Source organism: Manihot esculenta, chromosome 8 (genome assembly GCF_001659605.2).
Source record: "Manihot esculenta cultivar AM560-2 chromosome 8, M.esculenta_v8, whole genome shotgun sequence".
Classification (NCBI taxonomy): Eukaryota; Viridiplantae; Streptophyta; class Magnoliopsida; order Malpighiales; family Euphorbiaceae; genus Manihot; species Manihot esculenta.
In genome coordinates this window covers 39,759,405-39,779,854 of record NC_035168.2, presented here as the reverse complement: position 1 = coordinate 39,779,854, position 20,450 = coordinate 39,759,405, and the positions used below count along the sequence as shown (strand labels likewise).

The following is a 20,450-nucleotide window of genomic DNA, read 5'->3' as shown; positions in this document are numbered from 1 at the left end:
AGGTTATTCTTCATTTACGGTCAACAAAATTTAAATCAATCACTATGTTACAGTAGTCATTGAACTTCAATTTATTTTAAAGTGGCTATTGAAATAGCCATTGAAATTCAATTTATTTTAAAAAAATTACTAACTCATTTGGATTAATTTTTTGACAGAGTGTGAAAACTCAATTTTTGGACGGAGCGCACGGGGAATATGTTCTATGTGTCATAAAAAATTTTAAAATCTAAGTTATTTTACTATATCAAAAGGCTTTAAATGAGTAAAGTTTACATTATATTTCACCTCCAGACATGAATCCCACCACCAAACCATCACAATTTCAGTCACCCAGTCTCACCGTCCTTCCACCTCTTTGTGACCGTCATCCAGATGAACATTTTACCCGACTTCTACCCCTTATGCCTTTGGTGTCTAAGTACTAAGTGTGCTTGAGCCCTCTTCATCCTCTACTTCCTCTTCCCGCAAACCTCCTATTCTTACCATCAATGTGGCCACCGCCCTTAAAGCCATTTTTAAGCTTTCTAGTTTTAAGCCTCCCGGTGGGAGTGGTAGATCTATGTCTTACTTTTTTTTTTGTCTCTAAAAAATGAGGATTTTTTGGAGTGTTTGAGCTCCAGAGAAAATCTTGCGATATTAGAGTTTGGAGCACTCTCTAGTCACTCTTTTATTAGGACCGAGGATCGAAATCATCTTGAGTAATTTTCACTCAGGAAGGAGCCACAAGCAAGAAGACTTTGGTAAAAAGCAATGCCAAGAAGAGCCGGGGTGAATTATTTGCGAAGAATCATTCTCGAAACTCGAGTAATATTATGTCCAGTATTAATTGGCCAAAGAGTGGTCAAATTTCACACAGAAGAATTGAAGCTAGAGATTCAGAAATGGAAGAATGCACTGATTCGCGATACATAGGCATTGAGAATTTGCCATGAGTTGCTGGAAATGGTATGGGTTATATATGCTATTTATTCAGCACCAATATCAAGTACCTCTTGCTTAAGCTCAATATGTGGATGGACACCTATCCAAGGAAAAATTCTTGGAAAGTTGAAGGGTATTTTCGAATGAATTCAATAAGGCGAGTTGGATTTCCAGGGAGTCCTTTTGCTGAGTAATGATAGAGAGAGAGAGGGATTTCGCTGGCTTTGATTTTAAAAGTTTCTTGATGTTTAACATTGGCTTCAGATGCTTTTCTCTCTATACTGCATGGTCTAGTAGGTGTTTGATGGTAGTAAAGTCCATACCTCTTTCCCCACGCGTCAATTAGCGTTGTCGTCGTACCTTCACTCTAGCAATCCTCCCTTTCGCCGCCATTGGTCTTCTGGATCGGGACAGTGAATACCAAGTTATTGATGTTCTGTTGTTGAGAAAGAGAAGGCGGAGGTCTTGCAGCTACCGTCATAGTAATTCTTCCATTAGATGGGTGATGTGTGAGTAATCTATTTCAACCGTAATTCTCTCGAGATTAAAAGCATTTAACATGGCAAATAATTTTATTTTTCTTTTTAGTAGCAATGTAGGACATGCAGTAATGATTTAAATTAAGTGACCATAAATGAAAAAATTATCAAATGCGATATGAAATTAAATCACATAATCATCAGCCTCATTTGAGCTTTTAAACCTGACTTTCGGTCCCTCCCGTTAACAAAACATTTACACAATCATGATTTTATTTCCTTTGAGATATTTTAAAATACAAATATTAAGATTGAGAAGAAAAAAATTTAATGAAGTTTAATTTTTGTAAATTTATTCATTTTAAGAGAGTAAATGAAACGCTTATAGAATATTTGGTTATGTATTTATAACAATTTAATGCCAATCCACTGAAAAGTGTTATTTTGTATTTTAATTTAAATATAATTTTAATTAATTTTAAAAATTAAAGTTAAAAATCAACTATTCAATTATTAAATATGCCATTCATATTTTCAATAATGATAAATTTTGTTTTATTTATAAATATTTTTATAGCATATCTAAAATAATAATATATGCAAGATAGATAATATATATTATAAAATTTTCATGATTATTAATTTATCTGTGTGAATTACATATTTAATTATTAAATTACTGTTATTTTTAAAATTAATATAATTAAGTATAAGTTAATATTGTTTTTTTTAATTTTAAATTAATTTATATTAAAAAAATATTATATTTAACATGCCAATTAAACTCTCACATTGTAGTTTTTTTTTTCCTTTTAAATAGGGTTGAAGATCGAGAGAGTAAAATTTGAAATCTCTTAAATTTACTCAAATGTATTTATTATCAGACTAACTATATGAGTGCTTTCATATTATAATTTTTAAAAATTAATTAAAATTATACTTAAATATAAATATGAAATAAATTTATTTAAAATTTAAATATTTATATTAAAATACAAAATGATATAAACGAATTAGTTTAAAATTGTTATCAATATATAATAAAATATTATAGAATAATTATATTTTAATATTTGAGTTTTAATATAATTAACAGATCGATTCTTATATTCTATATTCTTAAAATCGAACATTTAAATTTCTATTGTAATAATTCCGTCCAAATTAAACATATTTCTATTCATAATTTCATTAGTTAACATTTGGAAGAATAAATATTTCAAATACTTAAAATACTCTTATAAACATTTAAATTTTTTTCAATATAAATGAGAATTTTATATTATATAAACTATAATTTAGTTTCTAAATTTTAATATAATTGACGGATTAATTTTTATATTTTTAAAATTAAAATTTTAAATTCATTTATATTTAATCTATCTAAAATTATAATTTTTCTATTTATTATAAATATTAATTCAAAACTAGTGAATGGTTAAATTTTTTTCTTTATTCTTAAAATACTCTTTACAAAAGTTTATGATTTTATTTAATAATAATTGAAATTGTAAGTATTTTATAAAAGTTTTGAAGTTATAAGTATTAAAATATTTTAATAAATAGAAATTGTAGAACAAAATATATAAAAAAAATAATTAAATAAGATATTATAGATAAAAGTTAATAAAATTTAAGTATTTTTTTAAATAAAAAATAAATAATTAAAATATTTAAATTATAATAAATGAGTTCATTTTAAAAAAAAATTATAATAGATGAGGAGGAATTAATCAAAAAGGAATTTAAGTATATAATTTTAAAAATACATAAATTGATTTATTAATTATACTAAAATTTAAGAAAGTGTAATTTATTAATTTAAAAAATATAATAAAATATTTTTATACTTTTAACATAAAAATAAATAAAATATTTCTAATTTGAATATATTAACTATACAAAAATTTAATTATTGAATTAAAATATAAAGATGGTTGGTTAATTATGCGAACACTCAAAAATCGAAGTGTAATTTACCTAATATTCTATTACATTTCATTTAGTCTCCATTTAGAATTAACTAGTATTTTCTTACGTGTGATGCACTTTATTTTTATTCATGGCATTTATTATTTATTTATTTTATATGTTTTTTTATTTTAGAATAATTATTTTATTTTTAAAAGCTTATTTGCATTTTTTTATATGTTCCAAATCATATGATATTTTATTTCTTTAAAATGATAATTTATTTATTAACTTTATAATATATTAATGACTTATTTGCTTTTAAAAACCTAAAATCTATTAATTATAATAATTATTTAGTGATAGAGAAATATAAATATATAGTGTACTATATAAGAATTTACTTTAATAATATTAACTACAAGTTATTAAGCCATGTGCACATAATTATAATATTATCTTCTTTTTATTATTATTTTAAATAAGCTTCTTTAGTTAATAATTAATTATTTATTTTATTATTATAAAACCAAAATATATGTAGTAATTTCACAATTATCACCACTTTTACAAATTATATATAATTTTATGAATTATTATCATTAAATATTTATTTAATAAATTTCTAGTAAATACTTTTCAAATATAATTAAATTAATTAAATACAAATTTAAATTTTATTATTTGTGAAGTAACTCTAAATCTTAAATTTGCAATTTAAAATATCATCTCAAAGGAAATGAAATCTATACATGATTGTGTAAATAATTTATATCAAACATGAATCGTTATAAATTATGAAAAGTAAATATATTAATATAATAAATAAATATATTAATATGGAGGGTAAATATTGATAAATAAATTGGTTATTTAATTTTAAAATTTTATAATTATATTCTTGATATCAGAGACCGTGGCTCGCCCCTGCTCCTGTGTATAAATAGATGGTAATCTCAGTTAAGTGAGGGTTTACGTGCAAGAGCTGGAGCGAGGTTCTGATGATCCCTGTGATTTGGTTTCATCTACAGAATTCACGTCTTCCAATTTCACGATACACAGCTCCCACAACAATTTTGTTCAGCAAAACCGAAGTCTCTTCATCAAGCTCACAGCTTCGCATTTGTCTGTTCAAATCCTCTCGAAAAGGAATAAGCTCCCAATCAATTTCACTCTTCTTCAACAACAAGAGCAACTAATACTATGGGCAAAAACATAGTCTCCGATGAAGAAGGTAACAGCCGAACCTCCCTTCAAAATCGTAACCTAATCTTCCGCCTCTGGAGTACCTTCCAACTCGCTTTCTTTTGCAGATGAGGTCGAGTTCGAAGGCTATGACAGGGAACCTGTCCATGCTGATGCAGTAGAAGACCCTGAAGATGAAGATGAGGAGGATGGTACGAGTTTATGGTTAACTATATTTTTTGGATTATTTTGTTAATTGTTTAGTGGTTGGATCCATTTGTCTGGTTAGGGTTTCGTTGTTTCTGGTTGTTTTGATGGAAAATGAGTTTTAATCCTGGGAAATTTGTACTGAAAGTCTGTTTCCTTCTGGAAAACTGAAGTGGGAATCGGGAAGAATATTAATTTTGATCCTTAAAATTTTTTTTAGGCGGTTATTAGTTGGGATTGAAGCGTTTGGTTTGATTTCTGCTTATAATGCTGGAAGATATAGTTTAACTTGAAATGTTTTAATTCTACTTTTGAAATGTTTTAATTCTACTTTTCTTCCCTATTAATTGTTTATTTATGATTCTTGGTTGGATGTTTATTTTGTCTTTTCATCTCCTGGCTTTTGCATGTAACTTCTGCTTATAATGCTGGAAAATATAGTTTAACTTGAAATGTTTAATTCTACTTTTCATCCCTATTAATTGTTTATTTATGTTCTTGGTTGGATGTTTATTTTGTTCTTTCATCTCCCGGCTTTTGCATGTAAATTGGTGGTATTTTTTGTTAAGTAAATATTTTATTGTAGCTGCATTGGAATATACATTTTTTCCCTGTGCTGTCAGAGGGTTATTTGTTTGTAATATACTTGTGGTTTGTGCAGAAGAAGGGCAGGATGAATACGAGAAGGATGATTTTATAGTAGACGATGTTGAGGAGGAAGAAGAAGTAGATGAAGAAGAAGAGAGGGCAGACAGTGATGAAGAAAGGCACAAGAAGAAGAAGAAAAAGAAAAAAAGGTTGGTTGTCTTTTTCGCCTGCCAGAACTTGATAGGAATTGTGATTTTCAGGGCCAGGAAAATGAAGCCATTTATTTTATCGTGCTTATGTGTGTGGAGGAGGGTTTCATAATAGCTACTGTAACAGCTTCTAAAAAATTTGTGTTATTGTTTCTAATGCTGCTTTTTTCAACATTCCTAGAGAATCTGAGGATGTCCTTGATGAAGATGATTATGAGCTCCTTCGAGACAACAATGCTTTCCATCACAGACCAAAGGTTGTGATTTGTGTTTTTTCTACCTGATGTTGTTGCTTAACACATATACTTGTTGTTGTGATTGGGAGTTCTTTTTTTTTATTTTTTTTTTTTTCAGGATAGCAAAAAATTTAAGCGGTTGAAAAAAGCTCAGAGGGATTCTGATGAGGAGCGCTTTGGGTTTTCTGATGAGGAGTTTGACGGAAGTGGTAAAGGTGGGCGAACAGCTGAAGAGAAACTTAAGCGCACATTATTTGGTGACGATGAAGGTATGGCTTGTAATTGTTACTAAATACACTTGCTTTATACGGTTTGGTTCATGGCTAGTAATTATGTACTATGACATCGCAGGAGTTCCCCTCGAGGATATTGCTGAAGAGGAGCAGGAGGAAGAAGAGGAAGAGGATGGGGACATTGGCGAGGAGGATGAAATGGCAGATTTTATTGTGGACGAAGAAGTTGATGAAAATGGAGCTCCAATGAGGTATTATTTCTATTGTAGATGTTGCAATTTTGTTCTATTTGGCATAGGAAGTATCATTAAATTGATGGGTTTGTTATATAGACGAACGAAGCTGAAGAGAAAGAAATCCAGGCAAGCACCAGGAGTTACATCATCTGCTATACAGGAAGCTCAGGAACTATTTGGTGATGTTGATGACTTCCTGCTTCGACGCAAGCGAGAGCTAGAATCTAGTGAATGGAAGGAAACCAGATTGGATAAGGAATTTGAGCCTACTGTACTTTCTGAGAAGTATATGACTGAGAAAGATGAGCTGATTCGAATGAGTGATATTCCAGAAAGAATGCAGGTTTTCTAAATTCATTTTTTCTTTTCAAATATACTTTCTATTTCACATTTTTGTCCTTTTGGTGTCTATGTTATATCAATTGAAGATTTTTATGTTTTAGATATCTGAGGAAAGCACTGGTCCTCCTCCAACTGATGAAATCAGTATAACAGAAGAGGGAAGCTGGATATATAATCAACTTGCAAATGGTACGGTGCCTTTGTTTCGCAAGAGAAGAGATGAGGCACATGAAGAAGAGCAGGATTTGCCCTTAAGCAGGGATGACATCATCCGATTTTTGGAATTGCACCATGTTCAGAAGCTAGATGTTAGTACTTTCTGATTTACATGGGTATACATCCTACATTTGGTCTAATTTTTATCCTAGTCTGTTATTTTTTTCTTTTGGTGTTTTAGGTCCCCTTCATTGCTATGTATAGAAAGGAGGAGTGTTCTAGCCTATTGAAAGATCCTGAGAACCTTGAAGTTGATGATGAGAATCATGATAAATCTGACAGAACACCTATGCTGAAGTGGCACAAGGTAATGGAATTGCTATGGGACTGACATTTATGTTTTGCGTCATTGCTTCTACATGATGAAGCTTTCACTTGAAGAAGAATGGAGGTTTTAGGATCTAATAGCTAATTTACTTCTCTGCAGGTGCTTTGGGCAATTCAGGACTTGGATAGAAAGTGGTTACTTCTTCAAAAACGAAAGACTGCTCTCCATTCATACTATAATAGGCGATTTGAAGAAGAATCTCGACGGATATATGATGAGACAAGACTGAATTTAAATCAGCAGCTTTTTGTTTCAATTCTTAAGTCGCTCAAGGATGCAGAATCGGAGAGGGAGGTTGATGATGTCGATGCAAAGTTCAACTTGCATTTCCCTCCAGGCGAGGTAGGCGTGGATGAAGGACAGTATAAGAGGCCCAAAAGGAAATCCCAATATAGTATCTGCAGTAAGGCTGGACTCTGGGAAGTTGCAAGCAAGTTTGGGTGCAGTGCTGAGCAACTCGGAATGGGTTTGTCCCTAGAAAAGATGGTGAGCTTGCATTGTCTATGGTTGCTGTGTTTGTGCTCGATGGTGATCTAATTTATTGTTGCATTTAAATGCAGGGAGAAATATTGGAGAATGCTAAGGAAACACCTGAGGAGATGGCATCAAACTTTACATGTGCAATGTTCGAAACTCCCCAAGCAGTTCTTAAAGGGGCCAGGCACATGGTAAAAATTGATTTTCTTGTTGCTCGGATTTACTACTACTGAATTTTCTGCTGCATGATGCTTGTTCATCAGAACAGATTGTGGCTCTCTTTTGGCTTTATCCTTTACTCATTGTATCACCTGCTGGATTTTCCAGGCTGCAGTTGAGATAAGTTGTGAGCCAAGTATCAGAAAATATGTGCGTAGTATGTATATGGAAAATGCCGTGGTATCCACAAGTCCAACGCCAGATGGAAATGTTGCAATAGATTCTTTTCATCAATTTGCGGGTGTGAAGTGGTTGCGTGAAAAACCAGTTAACAAATTTGAGGATGCCCAATGGTTTCTCATTCAAAAGGCTGAGGAGGAGAAACTTCTTCAAATAACATTTAAGCTTCCAGAAAAATACATGAATAAATTGATTGGTGACTGTAATGAGCATTATCTTAGTGATGGTGTTAGTAAATCTGCTCAACTATGGAATGAGCAGAGGACATTGATATTGAAGGATGCTCTGTATACTTACTTGTTGCCTTCAATGGAGAAAGAAGCAAGATCCTTATTAACCAGTAGAGCTAAAAATTGGTTGCTTTTGGAATATGGAAAGGTTTTATGGAATAAAGTTTCCGTGGGTCCATATCAACGGAAAGAAAATGATGTTTCCTCTGATGATGAAGCTGCTCCAAGGGTCATGGCCTGCTGCTGGGGCCCTGGGAAGCCAGCTACCACTTTTGTGATGTTGGATTCATCAGGGGAGGTGCTAGATGTACTTTATGCTGGGTCCCTCACTTTGCGATCTCAAAACGTCAATGACCAGCAACATAAAAAAAATGACCAGCAGCGTGTTTTGAAGTTCATGACTGATCACCAACCACATGTGGTTGTTCTAGGAGCTGTGAATTTGTCTTGTACTAAGCTGAAGGATGATATATATGAGGTAAATGTTGTCAGACTCATTCTTGATGACATTTTAACTCTTGCTAAACGCTTGAGACGTTGAATTTTTACCAATTTAAACTCGTGATTTTTGAATTCTTACTAAGGCGCATGTCTTTGAATTCCTACTAACAAGTTGCTCATTGAAATGCCATGACTTGTGATGTAAATGAGCTTCTAGCTTTTCCTTACAAAATCATTACTATTCTTAGCATACTTGGAAACAGTTTAGAGGCTATCCTTTATTTTTTGTAGCTTGAACCTGATTGTTGCTAGTGTATTTTTGAGTTTACTTGATTTTATGAAAACTAGGCTTGCAGAGCTACTTGTTTTTTTTTGCATTGCAGATTCTAGAATTTTGCTGTTACAGTTTATTCACTGTACGATTGTTGACGGTACTTGAGTTTTTGGGAGCCATTTTTTTTTGAGATTCTTACTACTTTAGTGTCTATTCACTTGTAGAAAATTGGAGCGGTATTTTGGAAAATAGAGTTTCTCATTCATATGTGCCAGTTTCCTGAGGGAGAAATGTGAAAACTAGTTTTCCAGTTTCATAGAACTTGACTAAGATTTGGAAAACAATTTTAAATTGTTTTTTTTTCCCACTATTTTCCTCTAATAAAAGTTTTGTTTTCCAATTATTTTCCTGTAACCAAAATTATACTATATTAAATAATTTAGGTTAATATTTATTTACAATAATAAAAAACTAATCATATTATTTTCTTTTTGAAATAAACTAATCATATTAAGTTTTTTTTAATATATCTATGCTGATTTATTTTTAATTATCAAAGATATGAATATTTTTTCAAATTAGAAAAGAGTATTCTGTTATTGTTTATTGATATGTTTTCACTTGTTTTCTGTGGAAAATGAAAGCTTCAGTTTTTAAACTGGTCTCCATGAGTAAATGAAGTCTTTGCATCAAGTAGAGTTCTTTTCTCTTATAAAGCTGCATTGTAGTTTTCAACCACTACAACTAGGCCTCGATCCTAAACTAGTTGGTGTCAGTGATGTAGTTTCTTTTTTGCCAACTCTGTTTGAAACAAATTTCATTAATTTTCAATGATATTTTTGTACTTCCTTCTACCTAATTTTAGGTCTTCTCCTCATCTTTGTCACTTCTTCCACCACTAAGTTGACACACTCTTGTATTTGGGCATTCAATATTCTATGTTGAACTTGACCAAACCATCTTAATGGGCTCTCTCTCAATTTATCCTCAATGTGTGCTACATGCAGCTTTCAATTTGGAAAAGAAACGATTTTATCTTTTATTCTGTTGTGTAGTTTACATTCTTTATTCTGTTGTGTGGTTTACATTCTAGTTTTCAGGTGGTTCTTTTTTAGCTCATTTTCTCTGGTGCTTATTACTCTTCATTTCTACCAGATCATTTTTAAGATGGTGGAGGAAAATCCTAGAGATGTGGGACATGAGATGGATGAATTAAGCATTGTGTATGGTGATGAGTCTCTGCCTCGCCTTTATGAAAATTCTCGGATATCTTCTGACCAGCTACCTGGGCAGCCAGGTAAATATGCTACTTTTTCCTGCTGTTTTCCAATTTTATATTATGGAGACTTGATGTAGTAATAAATTATGTTTTTTCCTTCTGTTCATTAGGCATTGTTAGGCGGGCTGCAGCTCTTGGTCGGTATCTGCAAAATCCACTGGCCATGGTTGCAACACTCTGTGGACCATCAAGGGAGATTTTGTCCTGGAAGCTCAGCCCTTTGGAGAATTTTCTCAACCCTGATGAGAAATATGCAATGGTTGAACAGGTTATGGTAGATGTCACAAACCAGGTGGGCCTTGATATTAACATGGCTACAAGCCATGAATGGTTATTTGCCCCTTTACAGTTCATTTCTGGGCTTGGCCCTAGAAAGGCAGCATCTTTGCAGAGGTCTCTAGTAAGGGCTGGAGCAATTTTCACTAGAAAAGACTTTGTGACAGTCCATGGACTTGGTAAGAAGGTGTTTGTTAATGCAGTTGGCTTCTTGCGTGTCCGACGTAGTGGGTTAGCTGCAAGCAGCAGCCAATTTATTGATTTGTTGGATGATACAAGGATACATCCAGAATCTTATGGACTGGCACAGGAAATGGCTAAGGATGTTTATGAAATGGACAATGGTGAGGCAAATGATGATGACGAGGCATTGGAAATGGCAATTGAGCATGTTAGAGACCGGCCGAATTTATTGAAAACTCTTGATCTTGATGTGTATCTCCGTGATAAGAAGCGTGAAAATAAGAAGGAGACTTTCAAATATATACAATTAGAATTGATACAGGGTTTTCAGGATTGGCGTAGACAGTATAAAGAGCCAAGTCAGGATGAGGAATTCTATATGATATCAGGTGAAACTGAGGATACTCTTGCTGAAGGGAGAATAGTACAGGCTACTGTTCGCAGGGTGCAAGGTGGAAGGGCAATATGTGTACTGGAATCTGGACTTACTGGTATGCTTACAAAGGAAGACTATGCTGATGATTGGAGGGATATGCCCGAGTTGTCTGACAGGCTGCATGAAGGTGACATACTCACCTGCAAGATCAAATCGATCCAAAAGAATAGGTATCAGGTGTTTTTAGTTTGTAGGGAGAGAGAGATGAGGAGTAACCGATATCAGCAGGTCCGAGACCTTGATCCATATTACCATGAAGATCGAAGTAGTCTTCAGAGTGAGCAAGAAAAGGCTCAGAAAGAGAAGGAGCTTGCTAAGAAACACTTTAAGCCTAGAATGATTGTTCATCCTCGCTTCCAGAACATAACCGCTGATGAAGCAATGGGGGTATCTTCTGATGCTACATGATTGCTCTAATTTAGTTTGGATTGCATTGAATCTGCAAAATTCTTGAATTTTCATAGGGACCATATTTCCCATTCATAGTTAAGCCCCAAGCGTTTAACTTTATTCTTTGTGGTACAGATCGTAGGCTTTACCAAGTTTCTGTCATTTCCCTGTGCAGTTGGAGACTTTTTTGCGTTTTATAGAACTTTATCATTGAGGTCAAATCATGGTAGTCTGAGCATGGATTTTTTACCTGAAATTTTTTAAATTTGAATTGTTGTACCATTTCTGAGTAGCAATTATTTTTATTTCTAATGATTACGTGCTTGATACTAATTTAATTTATTGTGTATAACACAATTGATTACTAAATCTTAAAGCTTCTGCCTTTGACAGTTTTTATCCGATAAGGATCCTGGAGAAAGCATCATTCGTCCTAGTTCTCGTGGGCCATCGTATTTAACTCTAACTCTTAAAGTTTATGATGGAGTTTATGCTCACAAGGACATAGTTGAAGGTGGAAAGGAACATAAGGACATTACAAGTCTACTTCGAATTGGGAAGACACTGAAAATTGGGGAGGACACTTTTGAGGATTTGGATGAGGTTTGTCTCTATCGTGATCTCAAACATTCTTAGTTGAGGACTTGGGACAATTTTGCCTTTGTCCGAGATTTTGTGGAATGGCCACGAAGTAAAAATTGATATATTTTTATCAACACTTCTAAATGTAGGTAATGGACCGGTATGTTGATCCCTTAGTAACTCATCTAAAGGCAATGCTTAGTTACCGCAAGTTCAGAAGGGGGACTAAAGCAGAAGTTGACGAGCAACTCAAGATTGAGAAATCGGATTATCCTATGAGGATAGTTTACTCTTTTGGGATTTCACATGAACATCCAGGCACTTTTATTCTGACTTACATTAGGAGCAAAAATCCACATCATGAGTATGTTGGTCTATATCCCAAGGGATTCAAGTTTCGGAAGAGGATGTTTGAGGACATTGATCGGCTGGTGGCATATTTTCAGAGGCACATTGATGATCCTATGAATGAATCAGCACCGTCAATTAGATCAGTTGCTGCCATGGTACCAATGCGAAGCCCTGCAACTGGGGGCTCTTCAGGGGCATCCGTGGGTAGCGGATGGGGTGGTTCTGCAAATGATGGTGGCTGGAGAGGCCAGTCTTTTGACAGAGATCGTTCTTCTGCGCCAGGCTCCAGGACAGGTACAGTTTTTAAAAACCCCCTTCCACATTGGTCCAAACCTACAAGCTTCATTTATGGTGAATGGTTGAACTTATAGGTTTATATTTGTTCTTTGTGGTTGAGTTGTTTGTTTGATTGACATTCCTTTCTCATGCACGCTGAAATGAAGCTTTTGGATTAGTTGCTAATTTACTCAAGATTTTGTAACTTCCCCTTTAATGTTTGGTTTTATAGGGAGGAGTCGAGATGGTCATCAGAGTGGTTTACCAAGGCCATACAGTGGACATGGTCGTGGCTCCCATAACAGCAGAGGCAATAACAGTAGCAGTGACAGGCAGGACTCTGGTTATGATAACTCCAGATGGGATTCAGGTGCCAAGGATGGTGATAGAAGTTGGGGCAGTTTCCCTGGTGCTAAGGTCCAGAATTCACCTGGAAGGGAGGCTTTCCCTGGTGGCTGGGGAACTGGTGGCTCTGACAATGGAAGTTCTGGGTGGGGTACTGGTTCCAAGAGAGGTTCTTCGCAGTCACAGGGTGATAATGCATGGTCTGGAGGTGGAAGTGGCGGTTGGTGAAGTGATGGATGTTGCTCGGATGGTCCTTCCTCATCACCAAGCGATGGCTGATAAATCAAGCTGTGTTGTGATGAAAGGCGGAAACTGTGGTCAGGATTACTGGCTTTTTACTTTGTGGCATATGGAAGGACCATGTAATGAGAATTTTTGCAAATAGTGATGAAATACAGGCCGCATGTGTAGTAACCATCTAATTATTTTGCTGTAGTAGACGTTATAAGACGCCGTCTGTTCATGGGTGTTCTTCAGATGGAGTAGATGCTAGGTAATATGAATTGAATCGCAGCGTGGGTCTTAAATGCGAGGATATAAATGCCTGAATCAAATGTTTTTAAAAAATATTATTGAAAAATAATCTGAAAAATATTATTTATTTATGTATTAAATTTTTCTGAGTAAAACATGTTAAAATTTTTTATGAATTTGAACAATTTTTAGTGGTGTGGATATATTAAGAAAAAAAATATTATTTTATTTATATTTTTTAATTAGTTGAAAGTATAATAGAAAAACATTTATTTCAATTTAAAAACTAAAGATTTATAAGAATTTAATTTAGTCAATTTATTTATTTTTATTTAAACAACATATTAAGTCTAAGAATTATTACTGTGATTGTTACCTACATTTGATTTATTTCAAATAATTTTAAGAAATTAGTTGTGCTGAAATTGGGCGCAGCTTTTCATTTAGGCTTTTATCTTTTTTCTCAGGTAGAATGATGTATTCTCATTTGTTACGGCTAGGTTTTTTTACATTTTTTTTGTAATTATTATTGACATATTTATAGTTTTGATTTAACTTTTTTTGTTTTTTTTTTTACGGAGAGCGTAGAAATTGAACTTATTTTACAGAGTAGAAATAAAGAAAGTCATGGGCATAAAATGGAAGGCGATAGTCTCGGTGACTCCACCATCCATACGAAAATCACACGTATTTATCTGGTTAGTGCGCAGGTGGTGCCCCACTCTAGTCACGCTCTCTCTTCCTCCTGCTCTCGCCTTCCACACTGGACTAATTATTTCCCACATTTCCAATTCACTTTTATTTTAAAAAAGTATATTTTTCAAAACATATTAAATGTTTTTGGAATTGATTAAATTTTTTATTATTTAAATATCTTATAATAAAATATAAATTTTTAGTTATTTATTTCTGTAATTTGAATTCTTCACATTTCTAAATTATAAATAAAATAAATAAAATAAATTTATCTTTCCTTTAATATATATATATTTTAGTATTTTATGATTAATATATTTTTTAAAAATTAATTTCATCGTAACGTGACTCTACATTAAATTACTTGCGACGGTGACAGGATACAAATTTTCCGCGACTGTCTGCTCACTGCCTCATTCAAATACCAAAAAAAAAAAAAAAAAGCAACAGATAATCCACCACCATCTCTTCTTTAACTAAAAGGCCTTACTTGTCATTTGCAGATGGTACTCCTCTCTCTCTCTCTCTCTCTCTCTCTCTCCCTCCTGCTTCAAACATCAAACCCTAACTATGTTCGTATAAGCAAATTCAAATCTTCAAGGTGAAAAAAAATTGCACAAGTTGTACTGTAAGCAAAGGCTTTCTGTCGTTTTGCTTCTCTAAGTTTTTTTTTTTTTTTTCTTGGTGTTGCTTCGCTTTCTTTCTCACTGTAGAAGCGAAACCCACTAATAAGAATAATAGAGAAATGGGAGCAACCAACAGAGACCCAGTTCGCCACCAAACATGCTATGGATGTTGGCATGCAGAACCATAAGCTAGAAGAAGATTTTATTTTGCTATTGCTGCATTGTTCTTTGCTTTGCCTATGGGAAAAGTTGGTGTCGAAGAGGACCAGGCATTGCCTACTAGTGATGATAGTTCTCAGCAAAATGCGCAGAGGAGATCTTTTGGATGTTGTGGTTGTGGGTTTAAAGGAATTTTTAGCCTCATTGGGCTTAGATGTGTAGTGGTGCTTCTGTTGTCTGTGGCTTTGTTTCTCTCTGCTGTCTTCTGGCTACCTCCCTTTCTCCACTTTGTAGATCAGGGAGATCTGGATCTTGATCCCAGGTTTAAAGGTAATTTTAAAAGAAATTTATTAGATTGGGTGTTTTAATTTTGGATTTGTAGATATCAACATTCTATGGCAGGGATAGATCTAGATTTCTTTCTTTTCTACTATTTCCCTTTTTTTTTTTTTTAATTTTAGGTGGTGATGGTTGTTAAGCAGTATTTAGTTGATGAGAAAAACGGCATGGAGTATACCAAATTGCTTTTCTTTTCTTTCAATTTTACTTTTTCCAGAGATTGTCTATTTTAGGGTTACATGGGTTGTTGCGATCTGTTATTGGGTATTTGGGCTGGTGAGAAAATGTAGGGAAGGAAATGTAAATTAAAGATTTTAAAATTCCGTTTTATTTTCTTTTGGTTCATTCTCCAGAGATCAGAGGAAAATTAACCTAATTAGATTGGGCTTTTTTTTAATGGGTCCAGTTTCTATATCTTTTTGGATAATTAAGAAGTACAAATGGGATAATTAGTATCAAATTACGGTGCTTCTATATTGAGCTGGTGGCCTTTTGCATTTCTATTTTAAGTAAACCTGTGGATTTGCGAGGATATATAGCTAATGTTTAGGGATATGAATTACTTACAAAATATGGGTGTTTTACTCTTGAAAATTTGATATTATGGGATATCTTATTTTGATTTGAGCTAGTTTGTGCTAGTCTCTTTTACCATTAATGTAATATTCTTCCCCTATACTCGTTAATACGAGTGAGATGAAGTTTATTCTTGGAAAGCCAAAATAATACTATCTTAACCATGCGGATTAAGTTTCTATTCTCTCTCTCTCTCTCCGGCTTTTCATTTTCTCCACTCACGCATCTGGAAAAGATGTGAAGAAACCACTACCACTAAATACTCATTCATGATAGAAGTGAAGTGATGCAGAAGTGGTTTGCCTTTTTTTCGTTGTCATGTAGGAGCATCACTATGCATCTTGGAGATGGAGTACCTTTACCTTGTGAGATCAATTATTTATATGCTGCATATAACTTATTTGACTCTAGATATGCAATCATTATCACTGTATAATGGTGCTAGAGATTCTGTAAAGACTTCTCAGCAGTCATCACAGGGATTTTGCACATCCTTATATTCTCTTATAGCCGCTTTAGTGCTATTTCCATGCCATGCTAAATGAAGTGGCTTTAAGGCTTGTAATTCAGTCAATGTATAACCTTCTCTCTAAACATCTCAATAAGTTATTTGTTGTGCATCTCAATGATGCGAGTCAAAGTCCTACTAAACAGAAGATGATGAAAACAAGATTAGCGTTTTTTAAGGGATGTGAATGTTACTGCATGTTAGAGAAATGGAAGTCTAGGTTGTTCTGAGAGATGAAATTGGTGAATTGCAAGTTTTCCCATTTCAGGAGGTTTTCCTCCCCTTTTATTAGAGCTCTTTATCTAATGGTGGTTTTTGTTGGTTTCTTAACTCTGCACTTAGATTCAGTGGCCTTGATTGCAGCTCAGATCCTCTCTGCTTGGCCAAATTGAATGCGTTTAATCTTTCCCAGATGTTTTTAATCAAATTAGGTTTCTTTAATTGGTTTTGTTATTCTTGTCACTGGAATCTGGGAGTCATGCACCTTCATTGCTCTGATCTGGCATCTAAAGCCTGAAGGCATGTATCCACCCTGGGCCTGTGCTTGGAGATAATTGGTAGCTATACAAGGGATCCTAATGCATGAGGCTCTATGCCATGTAAGGGTAAGCGAAGATTGTCTATTGTAAACAGTCTTCCCCCTACTTTTTGCCTGGGGGATGTTTCTACCGCTCAAACATGTGACTGGAACCTTACCTTTTGGACCAACCTAAATAGCACCATTATTATTGTATTTATAATATATTTAAATATTACATGTATATCAATTGCCTTTAATGATTCCAAAGACGGCTTCAAAGATTGAGTGGATCTAATCTAGGGTTAAGGTAAATGAATTATCCCTTTCATACTATTGCGATCATGGCAAAGCATCGGTATTCAACTTTTGCTACATTTACCAAGTTTCTTTTGATGCCTGAGCATCATATTGTATGTGTATGTTCCCTTGAAGTATTCCAATTTTCACTGGTTCAAGTCACAACATTTTGTAACTACTCATAGAGGATTAACCTTGCTGATGTGAACTTGTGTTCTAGTTTGTCAGAAAAATTTCAGTTTTTGTGACATTGGTATGACTGGTGATGTTTATGTGTACAGATCATGATATAGTAGCAAGTTTCAATGTGGAGAAGTCATCTCCCTTTCTGGAAGACAATATCTTGCAGCTTGAGGATGACATTTTTGATGAAATAAGCTTTCCTAGCATCAAGGTTAGTCTCTTTTTTTTATTTTATTTATATATATATATAAATAAAAATCAAATTACACACTTTGTAGTGTCTCTGCTTTAATATAAATTCATTTTTTGAGTCAGGTGGTCATCTTGTCTCTAGAACCTTCAGCGGGACCAAACACAACAAAGGTTGTGTTTGGAGTTGATGCTGATGCAAAGTATTCAAAATTATCATCAACTACTGAAAGTCTAATCAGGGCCTCTTTTGAGTTTTTGGTTGTAAATCAATCATTCCACTTGACTAAACCCTTATTTGGTGATCCATTCTCTTTTGAGGTGCTAAAATTCCCTGGAGGAATCACTATAATTCCACCACAGAGTGCTTTTCTTCTGCAGAAAGCACAAATACGATTCAACTTCACTTTGAACTTTTCTATTTATCAAATACAAGTAAATTTTGCTGAACTAACAAGTCAGCTGAAGTCAGGCCTACATCTAGCGCCTTATGAGGTATGGCAATTTTTCTCCTCCTTACATTTGATAAGTAGTTCCATTCAGCATTCTTTATGTATCATTTTGTCCGCACCAGGGCACCTAATCTGATTCAAAAACCCAAGCTGTTAGTCTGGAGTGGGATATTCTGTGAGACTATGTCATGCCATGTCACATTTTTATAGTAACCATTATAGGATATTTAATTTTACACCCCTTGACACAGCTAGGTGCTATCAACACAGGAGAGAATTCGACCTAATTGACATGACACACATTTGCAGCCTATTAGTGCATGTTGAAATTGAATTGAACTTGAACTGAACTGAACCATCTCATTTTTAACCAATTTGGTGAAACTGAAGTGAACTGGGCCGTGTAGTTTTTATTTCAGTTACCAATGTAGGGCCTGGAAGAACATTTTAAATTGAATTACGTCCAGCTATTTTATCATTTTGACCAAGGATAGAGTAACAATTTTCACCTTGAACTTGTCACCAAGGAACAGATGCCCAAAAATCTGTGGGCAAATTTCCCAAGTTTATTTTTGGGGGCAATTCTGGTGCAAAAATCTGTCTAAATCCCAAAATTTTTATATGCTCAATTCAGTCAGAGTTAGGAGTTAATTGCCCCAAAAATAAAACTTACTGGCCAATCTACCCACAAAGTTAATTTGGGTACTTTGCTTTTTGATGGCAATTTTTTCAGCGTGGCAATTGCTACTTCATCATTTTGATTGTGGCCTTAGAATGTGTCACGTGTAATTTTTCTTGTATATGCAGAACTTGTACATAAGTTTATCAAACTCCAAAGGTTCAACGGTGGCTCCTCCTACTACTGTTCAGTCATCCGTTGTGCTGGCCATTGGGAATACTCCCTCAATGCGAAGGTTAAAGCAACTAGCTCAAACTATAGCAGGTCATTCGAGGAACCTTGGCCTGAATAACACTGTTTTTGGTAAAGTTAAGCAAGTGCGTCTTTCATCTATCTTGCAACATTCACTTCATGGTGGCGAAGGCAGTCCCTCACCTTCTCCTGCTCCCCTCCCTCATCCTCAGTACCATCACCACCACCACCATCACCATCATCACCACCACCATAACACATATATGGCTCCTTCAATCTCACCTGCACCTGCCACTCAGAATGGTGCCCCTGCACCCCTTGAACATTTGCCTGGCTCGCCGAAAAATTCACCCGCTCCTCATTATAGTAAAGCAAAGCCTCCTGGTTGCCAACTTGGGGGTAATAGAAGGTATCCTGGGAGTGGCAGAAAGCGATCTCATTTAACCCCTACGGTTCCGCCAAATATTTCTCCTTACATTTCTCCTGCTTCAGCAGAACCTCACATCAGTCGCCCTGCATTATCACCAACACCGCCACCAATCTCCCGAACAATTCCTGCATCTAGTCCATTGCCAAATGTTGTTTTTGCTCATGTTCAGCCACCAAAGGCAAAATCAGGAGAAGCACATTCTGACACGTTGCCACCTGTTTCACCGTTACCATCACAATCACCACTGTCATGTAAGTACATTTAATGATCTTGTTGAGATTTTTCTACTCAAGATTGATATTTTGATTAAAGATTTAACACTTCTATTTATTTATTTATTTATTTTTCCCAATTCCCTTCAATTCTCTTTGCTGTTCAAGGATTATTGGTGGTCAATACTTCCCTCTGTTCATATGATCCTTTCTGTTATCATCATGTCAGCCAATTCATTTATTACTTCTTTATTTGATACCATAATGTGGATTAACATGTACAGATAATGAACCAATGGTTAGAACCAGAGTGTTTTTGTTTGAGCGGATATGAGGTATTTACTGTTGTACTCTAATTTCCTACATTTGCAGCTTCTGCAGGTTTTGCTGCTGTTGGATGGGCACTTTCACTATCTGTAGCTGTTGTACTACATTTATAACAAAGAAAAGAAGAAACAATCTATTTCGTAGTTAAAATACTCCTCTGGGATTCAAGGATCGCAACCGAATCATTCGAATCAACTGAAACAGATAAAGTAGAGGAGTTTTTGTAACCGAGAGCAACGCAGAAGGCGTGCCTCACATCTGAGTGGATATATGTTGTTTTGTGCTTGTAAATATTTGATTAGAAGTTCAGCTAGCATTGCATTTTCTGGTCAAAGTCACAGAGGTGACGGGCCCTTGATTGCATTGCTACTGTTGTGTATTCCCTGCTGCAGAAATGTAAGGAGGAAAAAAAAGAAGAAAAAAAAGGATAATTCGTACCAGATTGCGCTTTTGATTCTGATCCCTACCAAATTTATTAGGTATGATTTTTTCGAACCTAATGAAATCACTTGTGTTTCTTGTTTTGGTTGCTAGAAGACTGGATGAATTCTCACTGTC

The 20,450-nt window shown here is 34.5% G+C and overlaps 2 protein-coding genes across 5 annotated transcripts; both read left to right on the top strand.

Moving 5' to 3' along the window:
• Nucleotides 1–4,260: 4,260 nt before the first annotated feature.
• LOC110621107 (transcription elongation factor SPT6 homolog) lies at nt 4,261–13,496 on the top strand. 2 transcript variants are annotated; one of them, XM_021765171.2, is made up of 17 exons: nt 4,266–4,548; nt 4,628–4,711; nt 5,368–5,503; nt 5,685–5,760; nt 5,858–6,008; nt 6,091–6,223; nt 6,305–6,551; nt 6,652–6,858; nt 6,948–7,073; nt 7,194–7,580; nt 7,655–7,762; nt 7,899–8,678; nt 10,071–10,212; nt 10,305–11,476; nt 11,873–12,082; nt 12,211–12,706; nt 12,921–13,496. In XM_021765171.2, exons 1-17 carry the CDS (start codon nt 4,518–4,520, stop codon nt 13,259–13,261), a joined length of 4,827 nt encoding a protein of 1,608 aa, XP_021620863.1. In that variant the 5' UTR covers nt 4,266–4,517; the 3' UTR covers nt 13,262–13,496. The 2 variants fall into 2 exon arrangements, with proteins under 2 accessions (XP_021620864.1, XP_021620863.1); XM_021765172.2 differs by lacking the exons at nt 12,211–12,706; nt 12,921–13,496 and adding an exon at nt 11,615–11,705 and having other exon boundaries at nt 4,261–4,548; nt 11,873–12,029.
• Nucleotides 13,497–14,674: 1,178 nt separating this feature from the next.
• LOC110621098 (E3 ubiquitin-protein ligase arkadia-C) lies at nt 14,675–20,332 on the top strand. Of its 3 annotated transcripts, none has more exons than XM_021765158.2 (5): nt 14,675–15,318; nt 17,510–17,622; nt 17,727–18,095; nt 18,860–19,604; nt 19,947–20,332. In XM_021765158.2, exons 1-5 carry the CDS (start codon nt 15,069–15,071, stop codon nt 20,003–20,005), a joined length of 1,536 nt encoding a protein of 511 aa, XP_021620850.1. In that variant the 5' UTR covers nt 14,675–15,068; the 3' UTR covers nt 20,006–20,332. The 3 variants fall into 3 exon arrangements, with proteins under 3 accessions (XP_021620850.1, XP_021620849.1, XP_021620851.1); XM_021765157.2 differs by having other exon boundaries at nt 14,685–15,318; nt 19,938–20,332; XM_021765159.2 differs by lacking the exon at nt 14,675–15,318 and adding an exon at nt 15,389–17,016 and having other exon boundaries at nt 19,938–20,332.
• The last annotated feature ends 118 nt before the right edge of the window (nt 20,333–20,450 follow it).

Bases quoted from the DNA above. Each gene is read 5' to 3' on its own strand.
- LOC110621098 (XM_021765157.2), top strand. From the start codon at position 15,069: ATGGGAAAAGTTGGTGTCGAAGAGGACCAGGCATTGCCTACTAGTGAT. The intron at 18,096-18,859 runs GTATGGCAATTT...TTGTATATGCAG, and splicing joins TACATCTAGCGCCTTATGAG to AACTTGTACATAAGTTTATC. The intron at 19,605-19,937 runs GTAAGTACATTT...CTACATTTGCAG, and splicing joins ATCACAATCACCACTGTCAT to CTTCTGCAGGTTTTGCTGCT.
- LOC110621107 (XM_021765171.2), top strand. From the start codon at position 4,518: ATGGGCAAAAACATAGTCTCCGATGAAGAAG. The intron at 4,549-4,627 runs GTAACAGCCGAA...TTTCTTTTGCAG, and splicing joins CATAGTCTCCGATGAAGAAG to ATGAGGTCGAGTTCGAAGGC. The intron at 8,679-10,070 runs GTAAATGTTGTC...CATTTCTACCAG, and splicing joins TGAAGGATGATATATATGAG to ATCATTTTTAAGATGGTGGA.